The sequence below is a fragment of the Parasteatoda tepidariorum genome, chromosome 3 (genome assembly GCF_043381705.1).
Source record: "Parasteatoda tepidariorum isolate YZ-2023 chromosome 3, CAS_Ptep_4.0, whole genome shotgun sequence".
Taxonomy (NCBI): Eukaryota; Metazoa; Arthropoda; class Arachnida; order Araneae; family Theridiidae; genus Parasteatoda; species Parasteatoda tepidariorum.
In genome coordinates, this window is record NC_092206.1 from 9952751 (window position 1) to 9969130 (window position 16380).

General features: G+C 31.7%; 1 protein-coding gene across 1 annotated transcript in view; it reads right to left on the reverse strand.

Moving 5' to 3' along the window:
* The window catches only part of LOC107441470 (voltage-dependent T-type calcium channel subunit alpha-1I), a 313139-nt gene that overhangs the window by 98207 nt on the left and 198552 nt on the right, over positions 1-16380 (reverse strand). The window contains exons 8-10 of the mRNA XM_043045682.2: positions 12539-12957; positions 11734-11946; positions 747-811 (exon numbers count right to left, since the gene is read on the reverse strand). Coding sequence (XP_042901616.2) covers positions 747-811; positions 11734-11946; positions 12539-12957 — 697 coding nt within the window. The remainder of the gene's footprint in view (positions 1-746; positions 812-11733; positions 11947-12538; positions 12958-16380) is intronic.

Sequence of the window (16380 nt, forward strand, 5' to 3'; positions counted from 1 at the left end):
AAGGGCACGCGTGTCCGCATTCAACTATAATAATAATAGTACAGTCGGACTTCTATTTAACGAACTTCCGTTCTGCGAATTTCCCTATTTTGCGATTTTTTTCGAGGAACTAAGAACATTTTGGAAATTTCTTCGTAAAATAACTTCAACATAGTGAAGTGAATTTTCTATTTAACGAACTTTTCTCTGAGATCCCTCTTCCCTATTTCCCAATATATTTTGGAACACATCAAACTTGTTAACGCATTTCATGGGAGAAATGACCTTTTAACTTTTAGAGAAAGCAGTAAAATCCCTTTCCCTTTTTGTTTGCATTTCAAACGAAAAACTCAGACAAAATTAACGGATTTTGTCAGTCGCAATTAAACATAAGGACGCGTGTGGTAATGGATGTTTAAATTTACTTCTATAATAAATGCAGAGATAATTTCATACAGAAATTTAGCCTTTTTTTTAGTTGAAAATGTATGTAGCATGTACTGGATAATGTTTTGCTCTCTTCTTTCTTTCCATGCAGATTTCTTTTATGGTTGAGATTCATAAAATAAATATTAGATACTAGTTTACAAAATGAAGGTGTATCCATTGCTATTTTAATTTATGTCTAGTGTTTATGAATTTAAAACCTGTTTCGTGTTGTTTAAGTATTTCAAATGGTGATTTCCTTTTTAACGAATTTTCCATATAACGAACCTATTATCGGGATTTAGCGACTTCGTTAAATAGAGGTCCGACAGTATCTATACTTTATTAAAAGTTCCAGATGAAAATACGACTTTCTGAGTGGAGCAACCGTAAAATCCACTATTACCTTTAAAACACATTTTAAAGTAACACTTATTTAATTACAGTGATTTGACAGTAGGTATTACAGTAAAAATTAGCGTATAGTGTATTTTTTGCTCCATAAAATTTCCCGGTAAAAATAATGTATGGACATTCAGGGTGCGTGTATTTTTTACCGCAATTTGAACCAGACTTCTTTTTTTTATACAATTTTTAAAGGTACCCAATGAAACACGCGATGCTTTAACCGCTTCCCTGATTATCCCGTGTTAACTCGGGTATGTATATATTGCAAATATTTACTATCCCGAGTATACTCGGCAATAGCAGAATTCGTCAATACCTTTTGTTTTATCACGTTTTTATTCAACCGGAAGCAAAAATAGTAATAATCTGCTGTGATTGGAAGTTTGCCAATATTTATTTGGAAGTTCTGTTATTTGTGGGACGTGTTTTGTATAATTGTATACGCCGATGGTTGATGAATTTACGTAGAAAAAAGAAGTAAAAAAAAATGGCTTTCGTGAGCGAAAACGAAAATTATGCAGATGGTTTTTCATGTACAAAGACTAATATATTTAACTTTTTTCATTCGCCCCGAGATAATTTGGGATAGTAAACTGATGGTAAATTAAACATTTATTTACACATAAAAAAATTAAAATTTAAACTTAGAACTTGCGTATTATGTTTTGTTTTAGTACTCTGTATTTATTAATGGAAAAAAAAAATGCTGATTTTTTGCATTTAAAAAAAAAAAGTGGTAATTGCGGTTAAATTTTGAAAGAAATTAGAAACTTAATCTAATTTTATGTATTAACTAGGAGGCTTCGCCCTCTGCTCGCTAACGCTCGCCAACCCCCGAGAATTGCTACGCAATCCTATGTGGTTCACGCCGTGAACCATGGCTCGCTGCGCTCGCTCGTCAATGAACACAATGTTCTAGCACAAAGACATAATATATTATCATCAAAGACATAGTATTTTATCATCAAAGACATAGTATTGTACTTATGTAGAAGAATTCTACCAATGTTCTTATTGGCTTTTAAAAAAGTATATTAGCTATTTAGATTGTACATGGTGAAAAAATCAAAACATTAGCTAAATAAGAAACATATTAGCAAAATAAATTATCAAATATTGCTTCACTAATATTCTGCATTTTAAAGCGTGAAAATTCAATGCATAAATAAACGCGAAATATAAAAAAATTCAATGCATTCAATACAAACACTTAAACGTTTTTTAGACGTTTAGGTAGCTCCCAGTAGAAAAATATCAATTCAACAGCGGCCTTTTAAAGCATTCTCACTTCAATTAATTAATTAATTCCTAATTGAGTTTAAATTAAATATTGTCATGTTTTTAGTGCATAAATCTGAATTGAACAGCCTGATAATGTTCACTCTGGTTATTGTTATCTGGTTGCTCACTACGTGCTCTTGCGCGCCGAATCCAATCAATTAAAAATGAAAACTGTTGCCAGGGCGAGAAAAGAAATATCATACGTTTTATTGATACATACATACATACGTACGTATTAGCGTTTTATATAATATAGATTCTCAACTTTTTTTTCAATTTTAAAAGTTATTAAAGCGTATAAAAAACTATCGTTTTTTTGAAACTAAAAATAAAAACTCCGTCATATTAGTTAATTGATGAATAATTGATTTCTTCGCCATTAAATTGCGGGTTTGTTTGTAGAATTTTATATAATGTTCCTTTTGAGGTTAAGCCAATAACCAATCATTCATTACAGTACTTGCAAATTTCCGGACAATATAATTTGCTTTATTTCATTTATCGCAAATAGATTGTTATTAAATGAGGTCCAGCGAAGTTGAATGATTGATTAGAACAAACTCTGTAAACTCAGCGAACAAAAGAGACATTGAATAGCAGAAACATTGAATAGAAAATGTTTGCACAAACATGAATCAGGTTATGCAACAGAAGATTCCATATGAGAGTAAATAATTTTTTAATGAGTTTCAGAAAGTGGGAAATGGTAAATTAATGTGTGAAGTATTTTGAAATGGGTAATTTGAAACGAGGATATTTAAACGTGTGTTTATAAAATGACGTTAGGAGGTCAAATTTTTTGAGCTGTTCTTTAAACAAAAACAAAAAAAAAACCGCAGAAATCTTTTGGATTTCGTTGTTGTTATGAAATGACTTGTTTGTTTATTTTTTATTAAATCTGTTACTTTTTTTTAAATGAAATCTAGATTTATTTTAGGTTTGTTGCCCAGATAGCATAGATTGTCACAGTGGCATCATAATAAAGTCAAAAACCTTCACAGCAGTGACAGTCACAGGTGAGGCCGTTTGGAAATGTCCCAATTATGTGACTTTCATGGTACTTTGTCTTGTGATATCACATATAAGTTTCCGTGACAGAATGGATGCTGAGAATGGTCCGATGCGTTTTTTCTCTCCAGACATTTAACTGCTTTTATACTTCTTGAATACCCAGTTATATCAATCCCAAACATCAAAAATAGTGAGATAAATTGCTTTAAAAATGGAAAGAATAGACACAAAACACAATTTTAAGTTCAGTACAGGGAAACAATAGCGTTCTAACTGACAATGCAAGCAAACATACCGAATAATCCTATTAAAACATATGAAATGGAAGAGCATGTTTGAAAACCTTGAATAGCTTCTGATGAGAGCCCTAGGGTAAAATAGGTCCCATTAAAGTTTCAGTTGATTTAGCTTTAAATCAACAAAAGCTAAAATGTTGCTGAGGACACTTTGTGGAACAGTTAATGTGCCCACTTTCTACCTGAGAGGTCATAGGTTCAAAACCCAAATGGGAAGATTGAACTTTATCATCAATTTTCTTTTCCAAAAAGGTTGATAACTAGTTAATATGTTTGATTCAGTTTATAAAATATAATTTTTTAAATAAAATTATGAAATTTAAATTTTTATAAATTAATGATTTTTTTTAACTAAGTAGTATATACATACCTACCAACTTTTACGCATTTGGCGTAAAATTTTATTTCTATCTTTAAAGTGGTAGTAAAATGGATGCTTTCTATATATTCCTTGCATTTATAAACTTAATTTATAATCTTTTTAACCACCACTANTCATAAATTAATGATTTTTTTTAATTAAGTAGTATATACATACCTGCCAACTTTTACGCATTTGGCGTAAAATTTTATTTCTATCTTTAAAGTGGTAGTAAAATGGATGCTTTCTATATATTCTTTGCATTTTATAAACTTAATTTATAATCTTTTTAACCACCACTATCTTAAAAAATATTAAGCATATACATTAATATGCAATACTTTCGCTGTAGTCCGTAAAAGTCCTTTCAAAATGCAACGTATGTTTCTGCCTGAAATTGTAATATAAATTCCATTTTACTACCACTGGGGAAAATCGTGCTCGAAAGTTGGCATCTATGTATATATATATATATTTCAAGACAAAATGCTTGAAAAATTTCCCTTAAAAAAGATGTTTTACTACAGAAACTAAGACAATATCCCACATAAAAATTCTTGATGGTCCCTTCAAAAAGTTTTGATGGTTTATGTTGGTTTCCGTGCGATTCATGATGGTCCAACATCATTTAATGGTTACCATCATCCAATATTTTCTCTTATGCGTTCATTGTTTTTGATATGTCAACAAACGCCCATCATTTTATGATAGAAAATGCCACTTTTATACTCTATGATGGTTAACCATCAAGAGAAGTTTTATTCCCATGGATCAATGATGATGATCCATGATGATCCGTGATGGTTGCAACTATATATTTACATGATGGTTTAATGGGGATTCTTGTTGGCTCTCAGGAACCATCAGTTACCATCAAAAAAGTTTCTTTTTTTTATGTTTGTCATCATAAATCAGGCCGTATTCTTACATTGGGGTGATGATGGTTCACGATCATTCCAACATTTGATTTTTAAGAAACTATGACGTAAAATTATGATGGTTCAATGCAAAAAACCATCAAAACAAGTCGCTATTCTTATGTTGGACCATCATAAATCTGTCCGAATTCCTACATTAGGGTGCTGGTTACTTATTTTGGTTACCATCAAAAACCACAATGGTTCATGATGGAATTATTGATGGTTATCATGTACGTCCATCAATGGAAGACCATCAAAATTTTTTACTTGAGTATGTTGGATTTGTTTTTAAATTTTGAGAGTAAAAAACTATTTTAATGCTATTTTTGACAAAAGAATAAAATTAATAAATAAATAAAGGTTAAAAATTTTATCCATCATCTTGCCATTTTTTATCTTCGGGTGAAAAAACGTAAAAAGAGAAGATTATACTGAAGCGCTTATTCGAAACATTGCATGCCATTTTTAATTCTAGTTTTAATACAAATAAAGCTTTGCGTTGTGTGAGAATTTTTTGAAGATCTGGTAAACAAATCTGTTTGCAATTTTATTTTATTTGGAATGAATATACAAATACGAGATTATGAAATATGAATGCCCCTTCAATAAATTATTCAATACTACACGGGAAAGAATCATTGAAACGAATATATACTTTGAATCTTTTCGAACGACATTAAATAAACCGAAATCGATCTCTCATAGTGTATGTATGAGTATATTCATCTTCAGTTTTAACGTAAAATGCTTGAAGGTTTCGACTTCGAAAGCCATTTTACTGCCGAAACTTAGACAGTATGATGGATTTGTTTTTAGACTTGAGAAAACTCAGTGAAATAGGCATTTTTGTTGAATATTCGACAATGGAACATTGAATTTGAGTAGCTTCAAGCATAGAACTGTCATATTTTTTGAATTGTACAACACTAGATTAGATTAAAATTTTTTAAATGAGCAATACTTTGTATGTTAAAGATGATTTTTAAGATAATGATAATAAAGCCCAGTCTATCTAAAGGGCGTCCCAAAATCAACACAAGATTTGAATTTGAATCCATTTTTGCAGTAAATTGTTGGCAACCCTGAAAAAAAGAACAATTTGGCAGCTGACAGTTTAGGGTTAGTAAAAATGGAGCGTTATACGATACAACGTGTTTTTAACAGTTACAACAATTCAATTACTGCATGAGACATTTCCTGGTCGTGTAATCTCTCATTTCGGTGATCAGAATTGCCCCCCCCTTCGATCACGTGATTTAACACCATTAGATTTCTTCTTATGGGGTTATTTGAAGTCAAAGGTCTATGTCAACAAGCCCACAACCACCAGTGCATTACAAGAGGAAATTAAACACCGCATTAACGAAATTCAGTCACAATTACGCAGAAAGGTCATGAAAAATTTCGACAAAAGTGTGCGTATGTACCAGCAAAGCCGTGAAGGCCATTTGCCTGATGTGTTATTTCATGAACTATGTCTGTGTACTTTATGATTCTGTAGTGTATGTACCACCACATACATACAATTCCAATTCACTAGTATATAAGACATGTTAACTCGATTCTACGGTGGGGTACCTTTTCATAGATGAAGGTTGACATTGTCAATAACAGCTAATCCCACATTGGTGACCCGAACGTGCTGTGAACATGACTACCTTAAAAGAAACGCCCACTTCGTCACCTACAAGCCTACCTAGACAGTAACGCCTACTTCGATAGATGGTTAACATTGCAAAGTTGATTTGCTACTTGTGACTATGACATTAGTCATCTCCTCGTGCCGTTGCTACTCAGTTTTGATCTCACGCAACGTACAACATATTTCTCTCGACTGCTAATGGAGCGACCCCGATTGTGAACTTAATACAGATCTCACAATCAGTCCTCAAAAAGTACGGTGATCTTAATACAGCTCTCCCGGCTTCTCACAGAGCAGCAATGAATCAACTAGTGGTATCCGTTCATTGAATTCCATCACAGATATAATTCTGGTGGGGGAGTACTGTAGTGTATCTACCACTACATAAAAACAATTGCAATTCCCTAGTATATAAGACATGTTAACTCGATTCTAAGGTGGGGTACCATTTCATAGATGATGGTTGACATTGTCAATAACAGCTAATCCCGCAATTCAATGAAAAAAATAGCAATCTAATGACTAAACACTGTATTTCATATTTAATTCAAACCTTGCTTTAATTTTGGGACACCCTTTGCTTATATGACACTGTACTATAATCGAAGCTATTTCTCTATCTAGTTGACAAAACTTGTCAGTAATTTGTATGTATTGTAAATTTTTATGGGTATATAAATGCACAGAGAAAATTAATTTTCAAGTGGACGTTTACGGAGTGGAGTTATATGACGTTTTAATTCCCCTATCAAATTACATTCGTTAATAAGGAAAATGTTCTGTTATGAGATATTTTATAAGATTTTATTGTTATAAGATTTATTAAATTAGGTAGAATAAAAATATGGTTGAAAGTCTGGGTTTGGTGAGAAACAACTCAGTGGTTTTAGATCAGTGAGGATATCGTTCAAAAGATTTGTAAAGTTTTATACAGACTTTAACTGCGGATTTAATGAAAATAATCTAAAAAATTAATAAACTACTAAATTTAAATTTTTTACTATAAATTTGATTTATTTTAATTCGATAATAATCGAAATTTTTTTAAACCAGCCAACCACTTTAACTCTTAATAAGACGGAAAACGAACGTCTCCTTCCATGTCATATTTAATTGTGATACACTATATTTATTTTTAAACATTTCCAAGAAAATTAAATTTTTCGCCATCACGTTAAAAAGTCCTTAAAACCGTAATTTAGTCTTGATTTTTATATTTTTTCGAGAAAACATCCAAATAGAAAAAAAGAATATTAAAAATTATATATTACTCATAAACTAACCTTTAAAATTCCTTTTTATCAAAAAGGATTTTTATAATTTTTTTTCCAGATTCAAGTAAATACATTTTAATATCTTTATAAAAGAAAGATTATGTATCCCAAGTTAATTATAGCAATATATTTCATTAAATTTATTACAAAATCATTTTTGAAGGCATTTTTTAAACAACAACAATAAGAATAAAAACTTAATGTAGAAAACATACATTTTGTTTTTTTACAATTTTTAAAGAAGAAAACATCTTAGCAAATCGATACCTAATTAAAGTTTTTTTTTATTCAGCTAAATTGTATTCACAAAAGATTTTAAGAGAACATGGTACAGTTTTTGTGGAGTTAATTAGTATAATTAATTGTCTTAATATTAAATCTCGTTAGTTTTTTTCTCGTTTACAAAATTCAGAATATTCGAAAAAAGATCTTTTAAAATTAAGGGATTTTAGTCCAGAATTTTATTTTGGAGTAAGAAATAAATTAAATATCTCCCAAAATAGTTTATAATATTAGATAATATCTGCTGAATATTTTGTTTTATTCATATCCTTAATAAAGTAGTTAATCTTATAATTATTGAGTGTTTACATTTAACATTAATTATTATTCATAAATATTTGAACATTTTAATAGTAAAACTATGAAGAATATTTATTTATTAAAATATATTTCATAAAAGTAAAATTATTTGGCGCAAAACTTTCAAAATCAAAAATTAAAATTAAGAAACGATTGGTAAGAAATAAAAATTACAATTTTTATATTTATTTAAAAAAAAGAGGAAATTGCGTATTTTAGCTAATGTTCTTTTAAAATTGAATATTACAATTGAAGATTGAAAATTACAATTTAAAAATTATGGGCAGGGAGTAAAGTTTAATATTTTAATATTTATTTTTAAAAATTGAAATTGTGCAGTTATGAACTTTTAGAAATGAAAATAAAAATTAAAATATGATAGATAGGAACCAAAAATGTATCATTTCTAAAGGCTGCTTTTTAAGTAAAGGCCATTCTATTGTCCACAGTAATAGGTGTCGCGTGTGTCGCAACNGTAAAGTTATAAAGAATATTTGTTTAATAAAATAAATTTTATGAAAGTAATATTCTTTGACGCCAAATATAATAAACTTTCAAAATCAAAAATTAAAATTAAGAAACGATTGGAAAGAAATAAAAATTATAATTTTTATATTTATTTAAAAAAAAAGATGAAATTGCGTATTTTAGCTAATGTTCTTTTAAAATTGAATATTACAATTGAAGATTGAAAATTACAATTTAAAAATTATGGGCAGGGAGTAAAGTTTAATATTTTAATATTTATTTTTAAAAATTGAAATTGTGCAGTTATGAACTTTTAGAAATGAAAATAAAAATTAAAATATGATAGATAGGAACCAAAAATGTATCATTTCTAAAGGCTGCTTTTTAAGTAAAGGCCATTCTATTGTCCACAGTAATAGGTGTCGCGTGTGTCGCAACGAGTGCTTGCGTCGCGTCTTGGTATATCTTGGGAACAACTATGCTCAGGTACAGCTGTGTAGCTAACCTGTGTGATGAGTTTTGTGTCAGCTTAAAATGTTCAAGTTTAACAAATCAACCCCCCCCACGAATGAGGTACGGCAATTTTGCAATATATTTATGCATTGCGCTTTTGTGTTCCAGGTTTTAATTAGTTTTTATTATAAAACTATGGCCTGGAATAGCCTAGTTGGTAGGACGCTGGACTCACAGCTGGAGTTCGAATCCAGCCGGCCGAAGACTCCCCGTGCAGTGCAAATGACTAGTGCATGTTAAATGTGTCAGTTCACAAAGTCCTCCATGTTCCCATAGCAAATTTTTCTACTGGGGGCTCTGGATTGGAGATTAATCGTTCTCTGTCTCTGGTCAAAATTACGATCTGTGAATGAATGGATGTATGATTGGGTCCGCCCTATAAACGAAGTGTGAACCATGCGTGTGGCAGAGGCTGAATTCTTGGGGCCACAGATGGCGCCACTGGGAAACAGGAGCAATCGCTCCCCTTATGCCTTAATAGCTTTCGAAAACAACATTGTAGAAATCATGCGAATCGTGGTGGCACGAGGATAGAGCCCTCGCCTCCCAATGAGGTGACACGGGTTTGATTCCATCGATAGCTGGTCGATTAGAATTCCGCTCCCGGCTCGAACCGACAGCAATACTATCGTAAATTATCCTCAGTGGTAGACGGATCATGGGTTAGAGTCTCCTTGCCGTCAGGCTACCCGTGGAAGGTTCTTTTGTTTTCCCTCTCCACGTTACGAAAATGCGATTTAGTTCCATCAAAAAGTTCTCCCCCACGAAGGCCAATTTCGCCTAATACTTGATCCGGGAGTTCCCTCGTCTTCTGGATTGGGTTCAAAATTATAAGGCTACGGAGTTAAACATTAGTAGCCGTAAACCCTAAATTGAGTTGGCTGTTCAACGACGGTTATAAAATTATTAAATATCAGCTCACACAAAAAATTCAAATTTAGCTGAGTGTTGAGATCAGGTCATGTAGTGTAAAAGTCATGTTTTTTACGAGATATTTTCTATCTCTGAAAAAAAAGAAAACCCTAAAACTGATAAAATTGAAATACTAATTAAAGGCATTAATTATTACTTTTATTCTAAAAATGAAAATGGACAAAAACAGCTCATTAACATGGAAAAAATTTAGAGCTCCAGCTCCAGACACTGCCCAGCTCCGGAGTGCTTCGGCTCTTTGCTAAAATCAATAACGACCAGAAAAGGAAGAAAAAAAATTAGACGAAGAATAAAACGAAATCGATTAATATTCTTTTGTTCGAATAAAAAGAGAGATAACGTTAACGATTTTCAATGAAAAAAAAAATCAAAAGAGGAATTTTTTTTCTGAATTTTAAACTTTAAATCAGAGTTTCTTGAAAGCAGCAGCAGATCATTTATAGTGTGCTGTCATTTTTCCATTGATTGTCTTGAACAATAAAATAAGGGAGGAGAAATCAAACTCAACGCGCTGAAAGGTCAATCCCTTCTTTTTTGATGGAATATGTTTTAACTTCAACCACATCTAAAACTTGATAGATTATGTTCGTTTTTATGTTCACGTGAGAATATCTTTGTCTTCTTTATTTCATTCATTTCTGCGAGAAAAACGAATTTCACGCATAATTTACAATATAAAATATTTTTTATGAAAATCACAAAGTAACTATCAATATTTATTGGGTAAGCTTTCTATCTTAGAATAAACAAAGGATAATTGTAAAAAATTAATTTGAATTTTTTATTCAGCGATGACCTCTGAGGGTACTGAATGGGAGATAGATCCTACCCTGGTTCAGGTCAAAATTGTGAACTGTGGATGGATGGATGGTGCGTGATGGTGTCCTCCCTGTAAAATGGGCTGTGACGTATGTGTGTCACAGAAATTGAATTCTTGGTCATAGATAGAGCCACTGGAAAACAAGAGCACCCATCTGTCTTAAAATTGATATGTTAGTATTGACCAGTGGCATAAGACAAAAACTCAGCAATGTATACACTGTTGTAAGAAATTAAGAGAATTTGCAGACCTGGTCGATTATCTCCAGAACTACTGAACAGATTTTAATGAAATTTGATACGTACATACAATGCAAAATACAATGATGATGCAATGCAAAATAAATGGCCATCCAATCATTGTAATACACACGCATGATCATGCATAACACTCGTTGGGGTCGGAAGGTATAAAATTGCTGCTACACAATTCAGGACAATTGCCACTGGAAATGATAAACTCTGCCTTATTTCAAGTATGGAATACACGCTGCAAGGCCTGTATATCTGTAAGAGGTGACCATACCCCCTATTAACCTATTTTTTTTTGTTTATTCTGCAACCGCTGTTTCATATCTTCCGACTCCAACGAGTGTTATGCACGATCATGTGTGTGTATTACAATTGCTGGATGGTTATTTGTTTTGCATTGTATCAATGTATGTACATATCAAATTTCATTAAAATCGGTCCTGTTGTTCTAGAGATAATCGACCAAGTCTGCACATTCTCTTAATTTACTACACCAGTGTAGGTTAGTGGGCTTTGTAAGACGAATGAGTTCACGGAAATATAAACCGAGAATTGAGTTTGAACTCACCTCTTCCAATACCGGAACATATTCTGTGGACTGCGAAGTTGCAACTGGCGGCCAGAGCGGCACCTTGTGTGCCACTCAGGGCAAGTAGTTGGGCGCACGTGAGCCGTGATGTTCTTCTGGAACTGCCGCTAGATACTCTTCGCCTTCCGGGTTCATGGGAAATGGACACTCGAGGAGAGTAGTCTTTGGGTACATCTTGTGGTAGCGTGGGTACTACATAAAAAAAGAAATTTATTCAAAGAGAATCAAACAGTATTCACGCAAATATTTGGAAAAAGAATTATGATGAATCAGTGGAGAATGATGAATAATGATGAAAAATAATGATGAAAATAATGAATGATAATAATGGAAAAAAATGATGATAATAATGGAAAAAAATGATGATAATAATAAAAATAATGATGAATCAAAGTACTTGATGAATCAGTGGAGAATGATGAATAATGATGAATCAGAGCACTTGATGGATCAGTGGAGAATGAAAAATAATGATGAAAATAATGAATGATAATAATGGAAAAATCATGATTATAATAATGAAAAATAATGAATTATTGTAGCTGATGAATCAATGGAGAATGATGAATAATGATGAAAAACAAAGCTGAAAAATAATGGTGAAAATAATGAATAATAATAATGGAAAAATTATGATGACAATAATGAAAAATAATGAATCATTGTACCTGATGAATGAATAGAGAATGATGAAAAATGATGAAAAATAAAGATGAAAATAATGAATGACAATAATGGAAAAATAATGATGATAATAATGACAAATAATGATGAATCAGTATACCTGATGAATCAGTGGAGAAGATGTATTCACTGCCACTGAAGGAGGGTTGGTCCCGATGAGGTATTTCAAGTTTGGGTTTTCTTGGGGATCCGATCAGATCGATGTCAGATATTTCCGGACTCGCGCATGGAGCTTGAGGGCTCTCCGCGAACGGAACCTGGAGGACGGCCATCTCTGGCACAGGATGGACATGGGTCGATGTTTTCCGGCTGGAATTTCCTTGCTGGCTGTTGCCATTAAGGGATGCTGAAGATCTCCGTTGTTTTGAAGATCTCCTTTCTGATGATGACCAGGACCCGTGATGTTGAGACGAGGATCTACGTGTCCTCCTTAAGGACATGCTTGTCCGTCCACATTCCTCTTTACGTCGTTTTCTCCGGAAGTGCTTATACCAAAGCAATAGTCGCCTTCTTCCGCACCTGCAACGTCAACAATTCGATAGAAATCTTTTAGGAAATCTATGAATTATTAAATGGTTACTTTTTATTAAATGCTTTGTTATCTATGCAGTCTTTTCAACTGAAAATTTTACGTATTAGCAGCTCAATTTGAAATTTCATAATCAAAATGGTGCTATTTGAATCTATCAGGAATTTGTAACAACTACAGCAAATCGAAAAACAATGTTTATTTCGAAATTGCAGCAGTTTTGAAAATAATTAATTTTCTCAGAAAACTGAATAAAAAAAGGTATATTTTCTGTTTCGTGGGTGATTTTTAAAGGGGTAGCAAAAGTCATGCTTTATGTATGATTCCAGATTAATAATATAAATAAGAATTTTCTAATCTTTCGAAATCTAATCGAAATCTTTGTTAAATAAGAATTTTCCTACCACGGCGTATAAAAAACTCAAATGTGTTTATTAAATACCATTGTATTAGAAAAAGCAGCGTTTTGGATCATGAAATTTCGAAATAATTTTTGACACGAAGTTTCTTCAGAATGAGTGTTTTTCTATAAATATTCAAGTGACAGTCTTATAGGTCAATATTTATTAATAAAACTGTATGTGTCTTCACTTATATCATAAAGTTGAAATAATTTCATTAATGAAGTTCTAAAAAATCCTCTTATTTAATCTATCTAAAAAGGAGGTTTAAATTTAAACTGTCTTGAGTACATGATAATTAGCTACATGATATGATTATTAGCAGTTTAAATACTTAAAATATAAATTTATTCGTAAAGTTTATCTCAATTTTTCACAATTACTCAGTATTAAATCCTATGCACAAGCACGTTTAAAGTTTGTATAATTAAGGTTACTTTGACCACGCTAGTACATTGTGTCTTTTATTAAAAATAAACTTTATTTTATTTTATAAATTTTTTTTATTTTATTTCACAATCGTCTTCGAACAGCCAACCCAATAATTTGGTTCACGACTACTAATGTTGATCTCCGTAGCCCTGTAATTTTGAACTCAATTCAGAAGACAAGGGAACTCTTGGATCAAGTATTGGGAGAAACTTCCTTTCGTGGGGGATTTTTCGATGGAACTAACCCGCATTTGCTTTACATGGAGAGGAACCTCCCACGGTTAGCCTGACAGCAAGGGGACTCTAACCATAGAGTTGAAATACTGGGTAGAGAGAGTAGAATAANAAGTTGAAATAATTTCATTAATGAAGTTCTAAAAAATCCTCTTATTTAATCTATCTAAAAAGGAGGTTTAAATTTAAACTGTCTTGAGTACATGATAATTAGCTACATGATATGATTATTAGCAGTTTAAATACTTAAAATATAAATTTATTCGTAAAGTTTATCTCAATTTTTCACAATTACTCAGTATTAAATCCTATGCACAAGAACGTTTAAAGTTTGTATAATTAAGGTTACTTTGACCACGCTAGTACATTCTGTCTTTTATTAAAAATAAACCTTATTTTATTTTATAAATTTTTTTTATTTTATTTCACAACCGTCTTCGAACAGCCAACCCAATAATATGGTTCACGACTACTAATGTTGATCTCCGTAGCCTTGTAATTTTGAACTCAATTCAGAAGACAAGGGAACTCCTGGATCAAGTATTGGGGGAAACTTCCCTTCGTGGGGGATTTTTCGATGGAACTAACCCGTATTTGCTTTACANAAAATTTCTAATTAAACTCTTTTATTATTTTCTTTGATTAGTTTAATGCTTTTAATCTTATATTTTTCTCTATTCGGAGCTGAAAACTTTTATATTAGAATAAATATTTTATTTCATATTTAGACAAATTGTTGAGTATTAAATTAAAATGCAACATCAGTTTATTTTTGAAAATATCTATTTTAAGTGTCAGGAAAAAAAGAAGTCAAATTCTAACCCATGATCCGCCTTCCACTGAGGATATTTTGCGTCAGCACTGTGGTCGGTGCAAGCCGGCTGCGGAATTCGTATCGAACAGCCATCACTGGGATTCGAACCTGGTGCACCTCATGGGAAGGCGAACGCTCTATCCCCTGAGCAATCATGGCTCAACTTGTCTGAATTCTTTTTTTTTCACTTTTAATTTTGTTATGCATTAAGCTGGTGAGTTTATTTAAATATTGTCTTAAGTTAAAACTTTAAAATGATTTGAACAACTTAGATTAACTTCAAAACCATAATCTCAAAAAAAAATTGCACAAGTCATAAAAAATCAGACTAACATGAGCATTATAAAAAATCGGCACAGCAGGACTAAATAAAAAAGGCAGATGATTATTTTGGAATTCCTTGTAGTTGATTGTTTTCACCTCTGAGTTTTTTCCTTTTTTTTCTTGGAATACGGGATTCGAAAGTGGACGATGTTAAACCCCTTTTCAGCACCATAAAAGAAAATAGTATTTTTATAAAATAATAATTTTTTTTTATCGCTGTTAAAAGTGCTAGTGGTGCAGACTTCCGATTTCGAAACAATTAAATATTGCTCACGTGACCGAAGTCGTCGATAGAACATTAGAAAACAACAGAATAAAGCCACTAAAAAGTGCGTTATTTGCGGATTTCTCTGCATTTCGGGATGTTGTTTGAGGATAATCGTTAATTATGGTATAAGTTGAATTCTCCAAATTGCTAGAATCCCGGTTAATCAATATCTCTCTTGGGCTTTAAGCCTGTTTTGTTGATTTTACGACTTATTCTGCATTGCTTCAAAGACAATAAATCATTACTGGTTGCATAATTTTGATGAATGGTAAATCTGATTTCTTTTTCTGCAGTTAGAAAATATTAATAAAATTAAAGGACATTACGCTCTATTTTTCATAAATGAAACAATATCTGCCTTTAAGTCAAGCATCGTAATCGAAATATATGTATCTCTGTATGTGTCTTATTCGAGAAAAGCATATTCTGTTGGTTTTAGCTATTCCTAAATTGTTTTATAGAGCTAATTGATACGCATAAAGAACATAGTTTTTCAGATGAGCGAAGATTTACTATTACTAAATGCATTTCATTTTTTAAAATTTATGCAATTGAAGTTAAATATAAAAATGGATGCCATGTGAGATGTGCAACGTAATTGACAATTTATTGTACAGTTCGTTCACCAAGAGTTGGCATTTGTCTCCGTGGTATCCTACGATACTATTTTGCTATTTTTGGGAGAAGGATGTGAACAATCCTGAACAAGGTTGCTATTTGGCGATCGTATGACAAAAATATTTTTTTCGCAATCTTCAAGCGCATTTTTTTGACATCAACTATTTCATAAATTTATTGATATTTCTCTCTCTTGAGTGAATATTTTTTTTACAAACTATTCACTTTTTGAGACATTCTGCTGGGAAAACAGCAGTTTTTAAATTTAAAATATATTTAATTAGCTAGAGTAACGAAAGGTAAAATAGCAGATGATAAAGCGA